Source organism: Vidua chalybeata, chromosome 3 (genome assembly GCF_026979565.1).
Source record: "Vidua chalybeata isolate OUT-0048 chromosome 3, bVidCha1 merged haplotype, whole genome shotgun sequence".
In the NCBI taxonomy this organism is placed as follows: Eukaryota; Metazoa; Chordata; class Aves; order Passeriformes; family Viduidae; genus Vidua; species Vidua chalybeata.
In genome coordinates, this window is record NC_071532.1 from 112,034,789 (window position 1) to 112,053,613 (window position 18,825).

The 18,825-nt window shown below is 56.6% G+C and overlaps 2 protein-coding genes across 9 annotated transcripts in view; both read right to left on the reverse strand.

Moving 5' to 3' along the window:
• The window catches only part of ADCY3 (adenylate cyclase 3), a 47,870-nt gene that overhangs the window by 6,038 nt on the left and 23,007 nt on the right, over positions 1 to 18,825 (reverse strand). For 4 of the 6 annotated variants that reach the window (XM_053938083.1, XM_053938084.1, XM_053938081.1 and 1 more), the window contains exons 6-16: positions 18,137 to 18,295; positions 17,894 to 18,056; positions 16,647 to 16,796; positions 16,389 to 16,531; positions 16,091 to 16,252; positions 15,921 to 16,008; positions 15,732 to 15,848; positions 12,214 to 12,488; positions 12,051 to 12,132; positions 5,365 to 6,442; positions 2,798 to 3,548 (exon numbers count right to left, since the gene is read on the reverse strand). In XM_053938083.1, the coding sequence (XP_053794058.1) occupies positions 5,366 to 6,442; positions 12,051 to 12,132; positions 12,214 to 12,488; positions 15,732 to 15,848; positions 15,921 to 16,008; positions 16,091 to 16,252; positions 16,389 to 16,531; positions 16,647 to 16,796; positions 17,894 to 18,056; positions 18,137 to 18,295 (2,416 nt within the window). In that variant the 3' untranslated portion in view covers positions 2,798 to 3,548; position 5,365. Of the gene's footprint in view, positions 1 to 2,678; positions 4,163 to 5,364; positions 6,443 to 12,050; positions 12,133 to 12,213; positions 12,489 to 15,731; positions 15,849 to 15,920; positions 16,009 to 16,090; positions 16,253 to 16,388; positions 16,532 to 16,646; positions 16,797 to 17,893; positions 18,057 to 18,136; positions 18,296 to 18,825 lie in introns of those variants that run through there. The other 2 variants (XM_053938086.1, XM_053938082.1) reach the window with 2 other exon arrangements.
• LOC128785472 (uncharacterized) lies at positions 557 to 2,669 on the reverse strand. 3 transcript variants are annotated; one of them, XM_053938090.1, is made up of 5 exons: positions 2,178 to 2,669; positions 1,637 to 2,108; positions 808 to 1,446; positions 672 to 739; positions 557 to 616 (listed from the first exon to the last, which is right to left on the reverse strand). In XM_053938090.1, exons 1-3 carry the CDS (start codon positions 2,607 to 2,609, stop codon positions 1,025 to 1,027), a joined length of 1,326 nt encoding a protein of 441 aa, XP_053794065.1. In that variant the 5' UTR covers positions 2,610 to 2,669; the 3' UTR covers positions 557 to 616; positions 672 to 739; positions 808 to 1,024. The 3 variants fall into 3 exon arrangements, with proteins under 3 accessions (XP_053794065.1, XP_053794063.1, XP_053794064.1); XM_053938088.1 differs by having other exon boundaries at positions 808 to 2,108; XM_053938089.1 differs by lacking the exons at positions 557 to 616; positions 672 to 739 and having other exon boundaries at positions 801 to 2,108.

Here is an 18,825-nt window from a genome sequence, read left to right on the forward strand (position 1 = left end):
TGTTCCCGTGATTCCCAGTCTGATCCCTCCTGGATGTTCTCTCTGATTCCCAGTCTGATCCCACCTGGATGTTCTCTCTGATTCCCAGTCTGATCCCTCCTGGATGTTCCTGTGATTCCCAGTCTGATCCCACCTGGATGTTCTCTCTGATTCCCAGTCTGATCCCACCTGGATGTTCTCTCTGATTCCCAGTCTGATCCCTCCTGGATGTTCCCCTGATTCCCAGTCTGATCCCACCTGGATGTTCTCTCTGATTCCCAGTCTGATCCCACCTGGATGTTCTCTCTGATTCCCAGTCTGATCCCTCCTGGATGTTCCTGTGATTCCCAGTCTGATCCCACCTGGATGTTCTCTCTGATTCCCAGACTGATCCCACCTGGATGTTCTCCTGATTCCCAGTCTGATCCCACCTGGATGTTCCTGTGATTCCCAGTCTGATCCCACCTGGATGTTCTCTCTGATTCCCAGACTGATCCTACCTGGATGTTCTCCTGATTCCCAGTCTGATCCCACCTGGATGTTCCTGTGATTCCCAGTCTGATCCCACCTGGATGTTCCCCTGATTCCCAGTGTGATCCCACCTGGATGTTCTCCCTGATTCCCTGTGTGATCCCACCTGGATGTTCCTCGTCCCACCTGGATGTTCTCTCTGATTCCCTGTGTGATCCCACCTGGATGTTCCTGTGATTCCCAGTCTGATCCCACCTGGATGTTCCTGTGATTCCCAGTCTGATCCCACCTGGATGTTCTCCCTGATTCCAGTGTGATCCTACCTGGATGTTCCCATGATTCCCAGTGTGATCCCACCTGGATGTTCTCCCTGATTCCCAGTCTGATCCCACCTGGATATTCCCATGATTCCCAGTGTGATCTCACCTGGATGTTCTCCCTGATTCCCTGTGTGATCCCACCTGGATGTTCCTGTGAATTCCAGTGTGATCCCACCTGGATGTTCCTGTGATTCCCAGTCTGATCCCACCTGGATGTTCCCCTGATTCCCACCATGAACCCACCTGGGTGTTCCTCATCCCACCTGGATGTTCTCCCTGATTCCCAGTCTGATCCCACCTGGATGTTCTCCCTGATTCCCAGTCTGATCCCACCTGGATGTTCTCCCTGATTCCCAGTCTGATCCCACCTGGATGTTCCCCTGATTCCCAGTCTGATCCCACCTGGATGTTCCTGTGATTCCCAGTCTGATCCCACCTGGATGTTCTCCCTGATTCCAGTGTGATCCTACCTGGATATTCCCATGATTCCCAGTCTGATCCCACCTGGATGTTCTCTCTGATTCCCAGACTGATCCCACCTGGATGTTCCCGTGATTCCCAGTGTGATCCCACCTGGATGTTCCCGTGATTCCCAGTCTGATCCCACCTGGATGTTCTCTCTGATTCCCAGACTGATCCCACCTGGATGTTCCTGTGAATTCCAGTGTGATCCCACCTGGATGTTCTCCCTGATTCCAGTGTGATCCTACCTGGATATTCCCATGATTCCCAGTCTGATCCCACCTGGATATTCCCATGATTCCCAGTCTGATCCCACCTGGATGTTCCTGTGATTCCCACCATGAACCCACCTGGGTTTTCCTCATCCCACCTGGATGTTCCTGTGATTCCCAGTCTGATCCCACCTGGATGTTTTCCCTGATTCCCAGTCTGATCCCACCTGGATGTTCCTGTGGATTCCCAGTCTGATCCCACCTGGATGTTCCTCATCCCACCTGGATGTTCCCGTGATTCCCAGTCTGATCCCACCTGGATGTTCTCCCTGATTCCCAGTGTGATCCTACCTAGATGTTCCTGTGATTCCCAGTCTGATCCCACCTGGATGTTCCCTGTCCCACTTGGACAGTCCCATGATTCCCACTGTGATCCCACCTGGATGTTCTCCCTGATTCCCAGTGTGATCCCACCTGGATGTTCCCCTGATTCCCAGTGTGATCCCACCTGGATATTCCCATGATTCCCAGTGTGATGCCACCTGGATGTTCCCCTGATTCCCAGTGTGATCCCACCTGGATGTTCCCCTGATTCCCAGTGTGATCCCACCTGGATGTTCCTCGTCCCACCTGGATGTTCCCCTGATTCCCAGTCTGATCCCACCTGGATGTTCCTGTGATTCCCAGTCTGATCCTACCTGAATGTTCTCCCTCATTCCCAGTCTGATCCCACCTGGATGTTCCCGTGATTCCCAGTGTGATCCCACCTGGATGTTCCCCTGATTCCCTGTGTGATCCCACCTGGATGTTCCTCGTCCCACCTGGATGTTCCCCTGATTCCCAGTCTGATCCCACCTGGATGTTCCTGTGATTCCCAGTCTGATCCTACCTGAATGTTCTCCCTCATTCCCAGTCTGATCCCACCTGGATGTTCCCGTGATTCCCAGTGTGATCCCACCTGGATGTTCCCCTGATTCCCAGTGTGATCCACCTGGATGTTCCCAATTATTCCCGCCGTGATCCCACCTGGATATTTATTCCCAGCGATTCCCACCTGGACATTCCCGTGATTCCCACCGTGATCCCACCTGGACGTTCCCATCACTCCCACCGTGATCCCACCTGGACATTCCCAGTTATTCCCGGTCTGATCCCACCTGGACATTTCTTCCCCGAGATCCCCACGCGGACATTCATTCCCCGCGATTCCCGGCGCGGAATTCCGCTGGCTCACCGCGTCGAAGTCGGAGATGATCTCGTTGAGGAAGCGCAGGCACTCGATGCCGCCGTTGTTGATGCTCTCCTCGGTGTAGAAATCGGCAAAGTTGGGCAGCGAGGCGAACATCACCCCGATCTCCTCGTACGATTGGCTGTACAGCTCCTGGGAATTCCGGGAATGCCGCGCCCCCACGAGGAGTGACGGGAAGGCGCCCCCGGAGCGCGGCGTTATCGGTTATTGGTCATTGGTCATTGATTGTTGATCGTTAATGATTGGTTATTGGATTTTTGGGATGGCGTTGAGAGTGTCCAAGGAAAGGTTGAGAACTCTTGGATCGTGTGGTGGGATTGGAGAACCCTTGGATCATGTGGTGGGATTGGGATGGGATTGGAGAACCCTTGGATCGTGTGGTGGGATTGGAGAACCCTTGGATCGTGTGGTGGGATTGGGATGGGATTGGAGAACCCTTGGATCGTGTGGTGGGATTGGAGAACCCTTGGATCGTGTGGTGGGATTGGAGAACCCTTGGATCGTGTGGTGGGATTGGGGTGGGATTGGAGAACCCTTGGATCGTGTGGTGGGATTGGAGAACCCTTGGATCGTGTGGTGGGATTGGGATGGGATTGGAGAACCCTTGGATCGTGTGGTGGGATTGGAGAACCCTTGGATCGTGTGGTGGGATTGGAGAACCCTTGGATCGTGTGGTGGGATTGGGGTGGGATTGGAGCTCCACAGATCCCATCCCAAACCATTCCGCGATTCCGGGATCCAGGACACTCAGGATCCATCCCAAGGGATTTTTATGGGATTTTTGGGGATTTTTGGGATTTTGGGCAGCGAGGCGAACATCACCCCGATCTCCTCGTACGATTGGCTGTACAGCTCCTGGGAATTCCGGGAATTCCGCGCCCCCACGAGGAGTGACGGGAAGGCGCCCCCGGAGTGCGGCGTTATCGGTTATTGGTCATTGGTCATTGATTGTTGATCGTTAATGATTGGTTATTGGATTTTTGGGATGGCGTTGAGAGTGTCCAAGGAAAGGTTGAGAACTCTTGGATCGTGTGGTGGGATTGGAGAACCCTTGGATCATGTGGTGGGATTGGGATGGGATTGGAGAACCCTTGGATCGTGTGGTGGGATTGGAGAACCCTTGGATCGTGTGGTGGGATTGGAGAACCCTTGGATCGTGTGGTGGGATTGGAGAACTCTTGGATCGTGTGGTGGGATTGGGATGGGATTGGAGAACCCTTGGATCGTGTGGTGGGATTGGAGAACCCTTGGATCGTGTGGTGGGATTGGAGAACCCTTGGATCGTGTGGTGGGATTGGGGTGGGATTGGAGCTCCACAGATCCCATCCCAAACCATTCCGCGATTCCGGGATCCAGGACACTCAGGATCCATCCCAAGGGATTTTTATGGGATTTTTGGGGATTTATGGGATTTTGGGCAGTGAGGCGAACATCACCCCGATCTCCTCGTACAATTGGCTGTACAGCTCCTGGGAATTCCGGGAATTCCGCGCCCCCACGAGGAGTGACGGGAAGGCGCCCCCGGAGCGCGGCGTTATCGGTTATTGGTCATTGGTCATTGATTGTTGATCGTTAATGATTGGTTATTGGATTTTTGGGATGGCGTTGAGAGTGTCCAAGGAAAGGTTGAGAACCCTTGGATCGTGTGGTGGGATTGGAGAACCCTTGGATCATGTGGTGGGATTGGGATGGGATTGGAGAACCCTTGGATCGTGTGGTGGGATTGGAGAACCCTTGGATCGTGTGGTGGGATTGGAGAACCCTTGGATCGTGTGGTGGGATTGGAGAACTCTTGGATCGTGTGGTGGGATTGGGATGGGATTGGAGAACCCTTGGATCGCGTGGTGGGATTGGAGAACCCTTGGATCGTGTGGTGGGATTGGGATGGGATTGGAGAACCCTTGGATCGCGTGGTGGGATTGGGATGGGATTGGAGAACCCTTGGATCGTGTGGTGGGATTGGAGAACCCTTGGATCGTGTGGTGGGATTGGGATGGGATTGGAGAACCCTTGGATCGCGTGGTGGGATTGGAGAACCCTTGGATCGTGTGGTGGGATTGGGATGGGATTGGAGAACCCTTGGATCGCGTGGTGGGATTGGGATGGGATTGGAGAACCCTTGGATCGTGTGGTGGGATTGGGATGGGATTGGAGAACCCTTGGATCGTGTGGTGGGATTGGGATGGGATGGGAGAACCCTTGGATCGTGTGGTGGGATTGGGGTGGGATTGGAGCTCCACGGATCCCATCCCAAACCATTCCGGGATTCCGGGATCGAGGATGCTCAGGATCCATCCCGAGGGATTTTTATGGGATTTTTGGGATGGAAAAGCGAAGGGAGACCCTTCCTGGTGTCCCCAGTTCCCAGGGAACTCCCAAAATTCCTTCCCAGAGAGGAGTCAGGATGGGGATGAATCCAATCCCAGGCTGGGAGAGCTGGGAATGGAGGGAATTTCCTGGGAAAAGGGGAGGAATTTTGGAAAAAAAATTCCCAGCTGTGCTGGAATTCCCAGAGATTCCCTGCGATTGTCCAAGGAAAGCTTGGAGCCACCTGCGACCGGGGTTGGAATGGGACGGGATTGAAACTCCACGGACCCCATCCGAAGAACTCCGGGAATGCGGGAACCGCCCGGAAAACGCGGGAAGCGCCCGGAAAAGCGGGAATACCGACCTCATCCCGCTTTTTGGAGCCCAGGAAGTGCCGGGCCACGTGCTCGGGCAGCATGTTGGCCACCAGGGCCTCGTTCCAGCGGCGCATCTCGGAGACGCGCTCCTTCTGGTCGTGGACGTCGATCTTCCACAGGAACAGCGTCCGCGCCAGCTTCTCCACCTGGGAACACACGTGGGATGCTGGGAATTCCCGGGATTGTGGGATGCTGGGATTGTGGGATTGTGGGATTTTGGGATGGTGGGATAATGGGATAAATGGGATTTTGGGATGATGGAGACGCGCTCCTTCTGGTCGTGGACGTCGATCTTCCACAGGAACAGCGTCCGCGCCAGCTTCTCCACCTGGGAACACACGTGGGATGCTGGGAATTCCTTCCCGGGATGGTGGGATGGTGGGATTGTGGGATTTTGGGATTTTGGGATAAATGGGAAAATGGGATTTTGGGATGATGGAGACGCGCTCCTTCTGGTCGTGGACGTCGATCTTCCACAGGAACAGCGTCCGCGCCAGCTTCTCCACCTGGGAACACACGTGGGATGCTGGGAATTCCTTCCCGGGATGGTGGGATGGTGGGATTGTGGGATTTTGGGATTTTGGGATAAATGGGAAAATGGGATTTTGGGATGATGGAGACGCGCTCCTTCTGGTCGTGGACGTCGATCTTCCACAGGAACAGCGTCCGCGCCAGCTTCTCCACCTGGGAACACACGTGGGATGCTGGGAATTCCTTCCCGGGATGGTGGGATGGTGGGATTGTGGGATTTTGGGATTTTGGGATTTTGGGATAAATGGGAAAATGGGATTTTGGGATGATGGAGACGCGCTCCTTCTGGTCGTGGACGTCGATCTTCCACAGGAACAGCGTCCGGGCCAGCTTCTCCACCTGGGAACACACGTGGGATGTGGGAATTCCTTCCCGGGATGGTGGGATGATGGGATGATGGGATAAATGGGATTTTGGGATAAATGGGATGGTGGGAATTTGGGATAAATGGGATTTTGGGGTAATGGAGACGCGCTCCTTCTGGTCGTGGACGTCGATCTTCCACAGGAACAGCGTCCGCGCCAGCTTCTCCACCTGGGAACACACGTGGGATGTGGGAATTCCTGGGATTGTGGGATGGTGGGATTGTGGGATTGTGGGATTTTGGGATAAATGGGAAAATGGGATTTTGGGATGATGGAGACGCGCTCCTTCTGGTCGTGGACGTCGATCTTCCACAGGAACAGCGTCCACGCCAGCTTCTCCACCTGGGAACACACGTGGGATGTGGGAATTCCCGGGATGGTGGGATGGTGGGATTGTGGGATTGTGGGATGGTGGGATTTTGGGATAAATGGGATTTTGGGATGATGGAGACGCGCTCCTTCTGGTCGTGGACGTCGATCTTCCACAGGAACAGCGTCCGGGCCAGCTTCTCCACCTGGGAACACACGTGGGATGCTGGGAATTCCTTCCCGGGATGGTGGGATGGTGGGATTGTGGGATTTTGGGATTTTGGGATAAATGGGAAAATGGGATTTTGGGATGATGGAGACGCGCTCCTTCTGGTCGTGGACGTCGATCTTCCACAGGAACAGCGTCCACGCCAGCTTCTCCACCTGGGAACACACGTGGGATGCTGGGAATTCCTTCCCGGGATTGTGGGATGGTGGGATGCTGGGATAAATGGGATTTTGGGATTTTGGGATTTTGGGATAAATGGGATGGTGGGAATTTGGGATAATGGAGACGCGCTCCTTCTGGTCATGGACGTCGATCTTCTGCAGGGATTATGGGATGATGGCATAATAGGATAGGATGGGATTTGGGATATGGAATAATGGGATGATGGGATATGGGATGATGGGATAATAGGATAGGATGGGATTTGGGATGATGGGATGATGGGATAGGATGGGATGATGGGATTTTGGGATGAGGGGATTTTGGGATTGTGGGATGGTGGGATGGTGGGATGAGGGGATAATGGGACAATGGGATGATGGAATAATGGAGATGCGCTCCTTCTAGTCGTAGATGTCGATCTTCCGCTGGGATAGTGGGATGATGGGATGGTGGGATATAGGATGATGGGATAATGGGATAGGATGGGATTTGGGATGATGGGATGGTGGAATAATGGGATTTTGGGATTTTGGGATTGTGGGATAATGGGATAATGGAGATGCTTCCTTCTGGTCGCGGACGTCAATCTTCTGCAGGGATTTAGGGATGATGGGAAAATGGGATGGTGGGATAATGGGACTGTGGGATGGTGGGATTTTGGGATGGTGGGGTGATGGGACCATGGGATGATGATGGGATAATGGGAAGATGGGATGATGGGATAATGGGATGGGATGGGATGGGATGATGGGATGGTGGGATAATGGGATGATGGAGACACGCTCCTTCTGGTCGTAGATGTCGGTCTTCTGCAGGGATTATGAGATTGTGGGATGATGGGATTTTGGGATCATGGGATGATGGGATCATGGGATAATGGGATGATGGGATTTTGGGATCATGGGATGATGGGATGATGGGATGATGGGATATGGGATGATGGGATCATGGGGTGATGGGATGATGGGATGATGGGATTTTGGGATGATGGGATGATGGGATAATGGGATGATGGGATTTTGGGATGATGGGATGATGGGATCATGGGATAATGGGATGATGGGATTTTGGGATCATGGGATGATGGGATGATGGGATGATGGGATATGGGATGATGGGATCATGGGGTGATGGGATGATGGGATGATGGGATGATGGGATTTTGGGATGATGGGATCATGGGATAATGGGATGATGGGATGATGGGATATGGGATGATGGGATCATGGGGTGATGGGATGATGGGATGATGGGATGATGGGATTTTGGGATGATGGGATCATGGGATAATGGGATGATGGGATTTTGGGATGATGGGATGATGGGATGATGGGATGATGGGATGATGGGATGATGGGATATGGGATGATGGGATGATGGGATGATGGGATGATGGGATGATGGAGATGCGCTCCTTCTGGTATTAGATGTCGGTCTTCCGCTTGGATAATGGGATGATGGGATTTTGGATATGGGATGATGGGATGGTGGGATATGGGATGATGGGATAATGGGATAGGATGGGATTTGGGGTGACAGGATGGTAGGATAATGGGATGTTGGGATTTGGGGATTGAGGGATAATGGGATAACGGAGATGCGCTCCTTCTGGTCATAGATGTCAATCTTCCACTGGCATAATGGGATGATGGGATAATGGGATGATGCGATGATGGGAAAATGGGATATGGGATGATGGGATGATGGGATAATAGGGTAGGATGGGATTTGGGATATGGGATGATGGGATAATGGGATGATGGGATGATGGGATAATAGGGTAGGATGGGATTTGGGATATGGGATGATGGGATAATGGGATGATGGGATGATGGGATTTGGGATATAGGATAATGGGATGATGGGATTTGGGATATGGGATGATGGGATAATGAGATGATGGGATAATGGGATAGGATGGGATGATGGGATGATGGGATAATGGGATGGGATGATGGGATGATGGGATAATGGGATAGGATGGGATGATGGGATGATGGGATGATGGGAAAATGGGATGGTGGGATAATGGAGACGTACTCCATCTGGTCATAGATGTCGATCTTCCACTAGGATAATGGGATGATGGGATAATGGGATGATGGGATAATGGGATAGGATGGGATGATAGGATGATGGGATGATGGGATAATGGGATGGGATGATGGGATGATGGGATAATGGGATGATGGGAAAATGGGATGGTGGGATAATGGAGACATGCTCCATCTGTTCATAGATGTCGATCTTCCACTAGGATAATGGGATGATGGGGTAATGGGATAATGGGATGATGGGATGATGGGATTTGGGATATGGGATAATGGGATAATGGGATTGTGGGATGGGATGGGATAATGGGATGATGGATGATGGGATTGTGGGATGGGATGGGATAATGGGATGATGGGATGGGATTTGGGATATGGGATAATGGGATGATGGGATTGTGGGATGGGATGGGATAAGGGGATGATGGGATGATGGGATTGTGGGATGGGATGGGATAATGGGATAATGGGATAATGGGATAATGGGATAATGGGATGATGGGATAATGGGATGATGAAATGATGGCATAGGGATGTTCCCAGAATTGGTGGGGGATGGAAAACCCTTTGGGAGTTTCCTTGGAAAAGCTGTAGGTGCTGTGGATGGGCCCGGGATAAATCCCGGTGCCTTGGAGATTCCAGGGAATCCGGGAAGGGATTTAGGGAATTCAGAAAGGGATTTAGGGAATCCAGAAAGGGATTTAGGGAATCCTGGAAGGGATTTAGGGAATCCAGAAAGGGATTTAGGGAATCCTGGAAGGGATTTAGGAAATCCAGAAAGGGATTTAGGGAATCCGGGAAGGGATTTAGGGAATCCAGAAAGGGATTTAGGGAATCCGGGAAGGGATTTAGGGAATTCAGAAAGGGATTTAGGGAATCCGGGAAGGGATTTAGGGAATCCAGAAAGGGATTTAGGGAATCCGGAAAGGGATTTAGGGAAGGGAAGGGCAGGAAAAGTGAAGAAAAAGGGGGAAAGGGAAGAAAGGGGAGGGAAAAGGAAGAAATGGAAGGAAAATGAAGGAAAATGGAATAAATGGAGGGAAAAGGAAGGAAAATGAAGGAAAGGGGAGGGAAGGAGAGGTAAGAAAAGGAAAAGGGAAGAAAAGGCAGGAAAAGGAGGGAAGAAGAAAGAAAAGAGAGGAAAAGAAGGAAAAAGAAGGAAAAAGAAGGAAAAAGAAGGAAAAAGAAGGAAAAAGAAGGAAAAAGGAAGAAAGGGCAGGAAAAGAAGGAAAAAGAAGGGAAAAGAAGGAAAAGGGAGGGAAGGGAAAAGAAAGGGCAGGAAATTGGGGAAGAAAAAGGAAAAGGGAGGGAAGGAAAGGTGAGAAGAGGAAAAGGAAGGGAAGGAGAAGAAAAGGCAGGAAAAGGAAGGAGAAGGAAGTAAAGGAGAAGAAAGGGTGGGAAAAGAAGGAAAAGGAAGTAAAGGAGAAGAAAGGGCAGGGAAAGGAAGGAAAAGGAAGGGAAAGGACGGAAAAAGAAGGAAAAAGGAAGAAAGGACTGGAACAGAAGGAAAAAGAAGGAAAAAGGAATAAAGGGAAGGAAATTGAAGGAAAAGTAAGGAAAAAGAAGGAAAAAGAAGGGAAAAAAAAGGAAAGGGGAATAAAGGGCAAGAAACTGAGGAAGAAGGAAAAACAAGGAAAGGGGAAGAAAAGGCAGGAAATTGAGGAAGAAGGAAAATGAAGGAAAAAGAAGGAAAATGAAGGAAAATTAATGAAAATTAAGGAAAGGGGAAGAAAGGGCAGGAAAAGAAGGAAAAAGAAGGAAAAAGAAGGAAAAGGAAAGAAAAGGCTGGGAAATTGAGGAAGAAGAAGGAAAAGGGAGGGAAGGAGAGGTGAGAGGAGGAAAAGGAAGGGAAATGGAAGAAAAGGCAGGAAAAGGCAGGAAAAGGAAGGAAAAGGGAAGAAAGGGTGGGAAAAGGCAGGAAAATGTAGGAAAAGGAAGGAAAAATAAGGAAAAGGGAAGAAAGGGCAGGAAAGTGAGGAAAAATAAGGAAAAAGAAGGAAAGGGGAGGAAAGGGCGGGAAATTGAGGAAGAAGGAAAATGAAGGAAAAAGAAGGAAAATGAAGGAAAGGGGAAGAAAGGGCAGGAAAAGAAGGAAAAAGAAGGAAAAAGAAGGAAAAAGAAGGAAAAGGGAAGAAAGGTCAGGAAAAGGAAGGAAATGGAAGGAAAAGGGAGGGAAGAGGAAGAAAGGGCAGGGAAAGGGCAGGAAAAGGCAGGAAAGAGAAGGAAAAGTGCAGAAAAAGAAGAAAAAGGGAAGAAGGGGCAGGAAATTGAGGAAAATGAAGGAAAAAGAAAGAAAAAGAAGGAAAAAGAAGGAAAAATGGAAAGGGGAATGAAGGGCAAGAAATTGAGGGAAAAGGAAACAGAAAGAAAAAGAAGGAAAAAGAAAGAAAGGGCAGGAAATTGAGAAAAAGAAGGAAATTAAGGAAAAAGAAGGAAAAGGAAAGAAAAGGCCGGGAAATTGAGGAAGAAGAAGGAAAAGGGTGGGAAGGAGAGGTGAGAGGAGGAAAAGGAAGGGAAAGGGAAGAAAAGGCAGGAAAAGGACGGAAAAGAAAAGGAAAAGGAAGGAAAAGGGAAGAAAGGGTGGGAAAAGCAAGGAAATGGAAGGAAAAGGGAGGAAGAAGTAGGAAAAGGGAAGAAAGGTCAGGAAAAGGCAGGAAATGGAAGGAAAAGGGAGGGAAGAGGAAGAAAGGGCAGGGAAAGGCAGGAAAAGAAGGAAAAGGAAGGAAAAGGGAGCGAAGGGGAAGAAAGGGTAGGAAATTGAGGAAAAAGAAGGAAAAAGAAGGAAAAATGGAAAGGGGAAGAAAGGGTAGGAAATTGAGGAAAAAGAAGGAAAGAGAAGGAAAAATAAAGAAAAGGAAAGAAAAGGCCGGGAAATTGAGGAAGAAGAAGGAAAAGGGTGGGAAGGAGAGGTGAGAGGAGGAAAAGGAAGGGAAATGGAAGAAAGAAAAGGCAGGAAAAGGACGGAAAAGAAAAGGAAGGAAAAATAAGGAAAAGGGAAGGAGACCTTTCCCCTCCCCGCCACTCACGTGCCGCGAGAAGTAGTAGAAGCTGAGCATCACCACGAAGATCATGGCGGTCATGGAATACTTGGAGGGGACCAGCACGGACCTGCCGAGGGATTTTCCGGATGCCGGAATTCCGGGCCCATCCCCGTCCCCTCCGTGTCCCCGTCCCCGCCCCCGCCCTTACGAGCTGTGCTGGCCGCGGCGCCGGTCGTACTGGTCGAAGATGGGCTCCCAGGCGGAGAAGTTGACGGCGCCGGTGGCGGCGGTGATGAGCGCCATGAGGGTCAGCTTGACCATGTGGCTCACCTGGACCAGCATCACGGTGGCCACCAGGGCCAGCAGGGCGATGTAGCTGTAGTACTTGGGGTGGTCGGCGCAGCCGCCGCCGCCGCCGCCGCCGCCGCGGGGTGGCCCCGAGGTCCCGTTGGTGGCCACCCAGCGGTCGCGCCGGCAGCCGAGCTGGGGACATGAGGGTGGGGTCAGCACGGGGACACAGAGGGGGCCACCGTGGCCACCAGGGTGATGGAGCTGCAATATCTGTGCTGCTCCTCACAGACACCACCCTGAGGTGGCCCCATTGGCCACCAACCTGTGGTTCTCATGGTAGCCGAGCTGGGGACATGGGGACACAGTGGTGGCCACCGTGGCCACCAGGGTGATGGAGCTGCAATATCTGAGCTGCTCCTCACAGACACCCTGTGGTGGCCCCAATGTCCCATTGGCCACTGTGCCACCATGGTCCTCATGGTAGCCCAGCTGGGGACATGGGGACACAGTGGTGGCCACCGTGGCCACCAGGGTGGGGTAACTGCAGTGTTTTGGCTGCTCCTCGCAGCCACCACATGGTGGCCCCAATGTGCCATTGGTCACCAGCCCATTGGTCTCCATGGCAGCCAAGCTGGGACATGGGGACACAGTGGTGGCCACCGTGGCCACCAGGGCGATGGAGCTGCAACATCTGGGCTGCTCCTCACAGCCACCACCCCATGGTGGCCCCGAGGTCCCGTTGGTGGCCACCCAGTTGTCGCGCCGGCAGCCGAGCTGGGGACACGAGGGTGCGGTTAGCACGGGGACACAGTGGTGGCCACCGTGGCCACCAGGGAGATGGAGCTGCAATATCTGGGCTGCTCCTCACGGCCACCAGCCCATGGTGGCCCCTTTGGCCACCAGCCCATGGTCCTCATGGTAGCCCAGCGGGGGACATGGGGACACAGTGGTGGCCACAGTGGCCACCAGGGCGATGGAGCTGCAATATCTTTGCTGCTCCTCACAGACACCACCCAGAGGTGGCCCCGAGGTCCCGTTGGTGGCCACCCAGTTGTCGCGCCGGCAGCCGAGCTGGGGACACAAGGGTGCGGTTAGCACGGGGACACAGTGGTGGCCACCGTGGCCACCAGGGTGATGGAGCTGCAATATCTGTGCTGCTCCTCACAGACACCACCCTGAGGTGGCCCCATTGGCCACCAACCTGTGGTTCTCATGGTAGCCGAGCTGGGGACATGGGGACACAGTGGTGGCCACCGTGGCCACCAGGGTGGGGTAACTGCAGTGTTTTGGCTGCTCCTCGCAGCCACCACACGGTGGCCCCCATGTGCCATTGGTCACCAGCCCATTGGTCTCCATGGCAGCCAAGCTGGGACATGGGGACACAGTGGTGGCCACCGTGGCCACCAGGGAGATGGAGCTGCAATATCTGTGCTGCTCCTCACAGCCACCACCCCATGGTGGCCCCTTTGGCCACCAGCCCATGGTCCTCATGGTAGCCCAGCTGGGGACACAGGGACACAGTGGTGGCCACAGTGGCCACCAGGGCAATGGAGCTGCAACATCTGGGCTGCTCCTCACGGCCACCACCCAGAGGTGGCCCCGAGGTCCCGTTGGTGGCCACCCAGTGGTCTCGCCGGCAGCCGAGCTGGGGACGTGAGGGTGGGGTCAGCACGGGGACACAGTGGTGGCCACCGTGGCCACCAGGGTGATGGAGCTGCAATATCTGTGATGCTCCTCACGGCCACCACCCCGAGGTGGCCCTGATGTTCTGTTGGCCACCACTCTGTGGTCTCCATGGTAGACAAGCCGGGGACATGGGGATTCAGTGGTGGCCACCGTGGCCACCAGGCGGGTGTAACTGCAGTGTTTTGGCTGCTCCTCGCAGCCACCACACGGTGGCCCCAATGTGCCATTGGTCACCAGCCCATTGGTCTCCATGGCAGCCAAGCTGGGACATGGGGACACAGTGGTGGCCACCGTGGCCACCAGGGAGATGGAGCTGCAATATCTGGGCTGCTCCTCACAGCCACCACCCAGAGGTGGCCCCGAGGTCCCGTTGGTGGCCACCCAGTTGTCGCGCCGGCAGCCGAGCTGGGGACACGAGGGTGCGGTTAGCACGGGGACACAGTGGTGGCCACCGTGGCCACCAGGGTGATGGAGCTGCAATATCTGTGCTGCTCCTCACAGCCACCACCCCATGGTGGCCCCTTTGGCCACCAGCCCATGGTCCTCATGGTAGCCCAGCAGGGGACATGGGGACACAGTGGTGGCCACCGTGGCCACCAGGGAGATGGAGCTGCAACATCTGTGCTGCTCCTTATGGCCACCACCCCAAGGTGGCCCTCATGTCCCACTGGCCACCACCCCGTGGTCCCCATGGTAGCCCAGCTGGGGACATGGGGACGCAGTGGTGGTCACCGTGGCCACCAGGGAGATGGAGCTGCAACATCTGGGCTGCTCCTCACAGCCACCACCCCATGGTGGCCCCTTTGGCCACCAGCCCATGGTCCTCATGGTAGCCCAGCAGGGGACATGGGGACTCAGTGGTGGCCACAGTGGCCACCAGGGCAATGGAGCTGCAACATCTGGGCTGCTCCTCACAGACACCACCCTGAGGTGGCCCCATTGGCCACCAACCTGTGGTTCTCATGGTAGCCGAGCTGGGGACATGGGGACACAGTGGTGGCCACCGTGGCCACCAGGGTGGGGTAACTGCAGTGTTTTGGCTGCTCCTCGCAGCCACCACACGGTGGCCCCAATGTGCCATTGGTCACCAGCCCATTGGTCTCCATGGCATCCAAGCTGGGACATGGGGACACAGTGGTGGCCACCGTGGCCACCAGGGAGATGGAGCTGCAATATCTGGGCTGCTCCTCACAGCCACCACCCAGAGGTGGCCCCGAGGTCCCGTTGGTGGCCACCGAGCGGTCGCGCCGGCAGCCGAGCTGGGGACACGAGGGTGCGGTTAGCACGGGGACACAGTGGTGGCCACTGTGGCCACCAGGGTGATGGAGCTGCAATATCTGGGCTGCTCCTCACGGCCACCACCCCGAGGTGGCCCTGATGTCCCGTTGGCCACCACCCCACTGTCCCCATGGCAGCCGAGCTGGGGACATGAGAGTGGCGTCACCGTGGGGACACGGTGGCCACATGGCCACCACGTGACGACGGAGCTGCAACATCTGAGCTGCTCCTCACAGCCACCACCCCATGGTGGCCCCTTTGGCCACCAGCCCATGGTTCTCATGGTAGCCCAGCAGGGGACATGGGGACTCAGTGGTGGCCACAGTGGCCACCAGGGTGATGGAGCTGCAACATCTGAGCTGCTCCTCACGGCCACCGCCCCGAGGTGGCCCCTTTGGCCACCGCCCCGTGCTCCCCACGGCCGCCCAGCCGGGGACACGAGGCCGCGGCGGCGACAGCGCGGCGCCTCACCATGTCCACGATGTCGGCCGCGGTGACGACGGCGATGGCCGCCATGGCCCAGGCGTTGCGCGCCCAGCGGGTGCGGTCGATCCAGGTGGAGAAGGCCACCAGCCTCTTGGGGAAGGCCTGCGGCGACAACCGGGCGGTCACCGGGGGCGCCGCGCCGCGCCGTCCCCCGGGGCGCGCCCCCCGCCTCACCCGCGGGAAGATGGCGGCCAAGGAGCAGAGCGTGAGGCCCAGCAGCAGCACCTCGCCCACCGCGAAGGTCACGTAGTTGGTCGCCAACCTGCCGGGGTGGGGAGGACGGAAGGTCAGCGGCGACGACTCGGCGGCGCCGAATCGCCCCCGGCGCGTCCCCCCCGCCCTACCAGGGGTCGATGACGGCCTCCACCAGGGCGGTGAAGAAGAGGACGACGCAGGAGCAGCTGAAGGCGGCGCCGCTCTGCTTCTCCTTCTCCACCGAGTAGCGCGTCTCCATGTCGGGGTCGGTGAAGCGCAGCGACAGCCGGAAGGTGCTCTTGCCCTTCAGCCTGGCCGGCCGCGGGGAAAAGCCCGGCACGTGGGGGGAACGCGGCGGTGGCCACCGCGGCCACCGCGGCGAGGAGGGGATCTCGGGGTGGGGTTTGGTGGTTTTTTTTTTTGGGGGGGGATGAGGGCGGCACTCACGCCTGGATGGACTCGCGCTCCAGCAGGGCCTCGTTGAGGAGCCGGTTGAGCTCCTGCTCGTTCTGCGCCGCGCCCGCCACGCGCTCGGCCAAGTCCCGCAGCCGCAGGCGCCGCCGCGGGTTGGGGAAGGACGGGTTGGGCGCCTGCGGGCCGGGGGGACACTGTGGGGACACCGTGGCGGGGACACCGCGGCGGGGACACCGCGGCGGGGACACCGCGGCGGGGACGCGGAGCGGGAGGCGCGGGAAGGGGCGGTACCTCGCCGTCGTCGTCGTCGTCGTCGAGATCCGCGGAGCTGCTCCGGCCGCGCTCGGCGTCCTCGGGCGGCTCCGGGCTGAGGCTCCCGTTGGGCTCCGCGGTGGCCACCGGAGGGGGGGACACGCCGTGGGACGAGGTCAGGGACAGCTTCTGTGGGGACAGGGGCGTGGTGGGTGTCACTGGTGTCACCGGTGTCACACCATGGGATGAGGTCAGGGACAGCTTCTGTGGGGACACGGGCATGGTGGTGTCACCGTGTCACCGTGTCACCGGTGTCACACCATGGGATGAGGTCAGTGACGGCTTCTGCAGGGACAGGGGCATGGTGGTGTCACCGTGTCACCGTGTCACCGGTGTCACACCATGGGATGAGGTCAGGGACAGCTTCTGCGGGGACAGGGGCATGGTGGGTGTCACCGTGTCACCATGTCACCAGTGTCACTCATCACACTGTGGGAGGAGGTCAGGGACAGCTTCTGTGGGGACACGGGCATGGTGGGTGTCACTGTGTCACCGTGTCACCAGTGTCACCGGTGTCACTCATCACACCTTGGGATGAGGTCAGAGACAGCTTCTGCAGGGACAGGGGCGTGGTGGTGTCACCGTGTCATGGTGTCACCGGTGTCACTCATCACACTGTGGGATGAGGTCAGGGACAGCTTCTGTGGGGACAGGGGCGTGGTGGTGTCACCGTGTCACCGTGTCACCGGTGTCACACCATGGGACGTGGTCAGGGACAGCTTCTGCGGGGACAGGGGCATGGTGGGTGTCACCGTGTCACCGTGTCACCAGTGTCACCCAGCACATTGTGGGATGAGGTCAGGGACAGCTTCTGCGGGGACAGGGGCATGGTGGTGTCACCGTGTCACCGTGTCACCGGTGTCACACCATGGGATGAGGTCAGGGACAGCTTCTGTGGGGACAGGGGCGTGGTGGGTGTCACCGTGTCACGGTGTCACCGGTGTCAGTCATCACACTGTGGGACGAGGTCAGAGACAGCTTCTGCAGGGACAGGGGCACGGTGGGTGTCACTGTGTCACCGTGTCACCGTGTCACTGGTGTCCCCGGTGGCATCACTCACCACACAATGGCAGGTGGTCAGTGGCAATGTCCCCACACCCCATGTCCTCAGTGTCTCCACGGGTATCCCTGGTGTCCCCAGTGTCCCCAATGTCCCCAGTGTCCCTGGTGTCCCCACCGGTGCCCCCACCGGTGTCCCCATCGGTGTCGCCGGCGGCGTCACTCACCACGCCGTTGACGCCGTGCCGCAGGCCCTGCTTGGGGACCACCACCAGGTAGGTGACGATGCCCTTGTCCCTCAGGTAGTCGCAGCGGGAGCCGCCCTCGCCCGGCTCCACCTCGAACTCGCCCTTCAGGCAGTCCACGGTGCTCTGCGAGATGTGCACGCGCCTGCCCGCGGCCACCGCCGTCACCCCGGCGTCGCCGCGGCCGCCCCGCGCCCGTGGGGTGGGGTGGGGACGGTCGCTCACCCGGGGATGCCGCCCGCCTCCATCTTGTTGGCCACGGTGACGTCGGTGGACCAGACGTCGTACTGCCAGCGCTTCTGGCCCAGCACGCCGCCCAGCACCGCGCCGCTGTGCACGCCCACGCGCATGTCCACGGCCGTGCGCGTCCGCTCCCGCACCGAGCTGCGCCACGGGCACCGGGAACGGACACCGGGATTGGCCACGGGCACCGGGAACGGGAACCGGGAGTGGCCACAGGGACAGGGAGTGGCCATGAGAAATAGGGATGGCCATGGGGAATGGCCAATGGGAATGTTCATGGCCGTGCCCATCTGCTCCCGCGCCGAGCTGCGCCACGGGCACCGGGAACAGACACCGGGATTGGCCACGGGCACCGGGAACGGGGACCGGGAGTGGCCACGGGGACAGGGAGTGGCCACAGGGAATGGGGATGGCCATGGGGAATGGCCACTGGGAATGTCCACGGCCGTGCGCGTCCGCTCCCGCACCGAGCTGCGCCACGGGCACCGGGAACGGACACCGGGATTGGCCATGGGCACCGGGAACGGGGACCGGGAGTGGCCACAGGGACAGGGAGTGGCCACAGGGAATGGGGATGGCCATGGGGAATGGGAATGTCCACGGCCGTGCGCGTCCGCTCCCGCACTGAGCTGCGCCACGGGCACTGGGAACTGACACCGGGATTGGCCACG

Coding starts and splice junctions, on each gene's coding strand:
- LOC128785472 (XM_053938088.1), bottom strand. CDS start 2,609: ATGTCCAGGTGGGATCAGACCGGGAATAACTGGGAATGTCCAGGTGGG. Junction 2,109..2,177: donor GGAATCACGGGAACATCCAG/GTGGGATCAGAC, acceptor AGGAACATCCAG/GTGGGATCAGACTGGGAATC.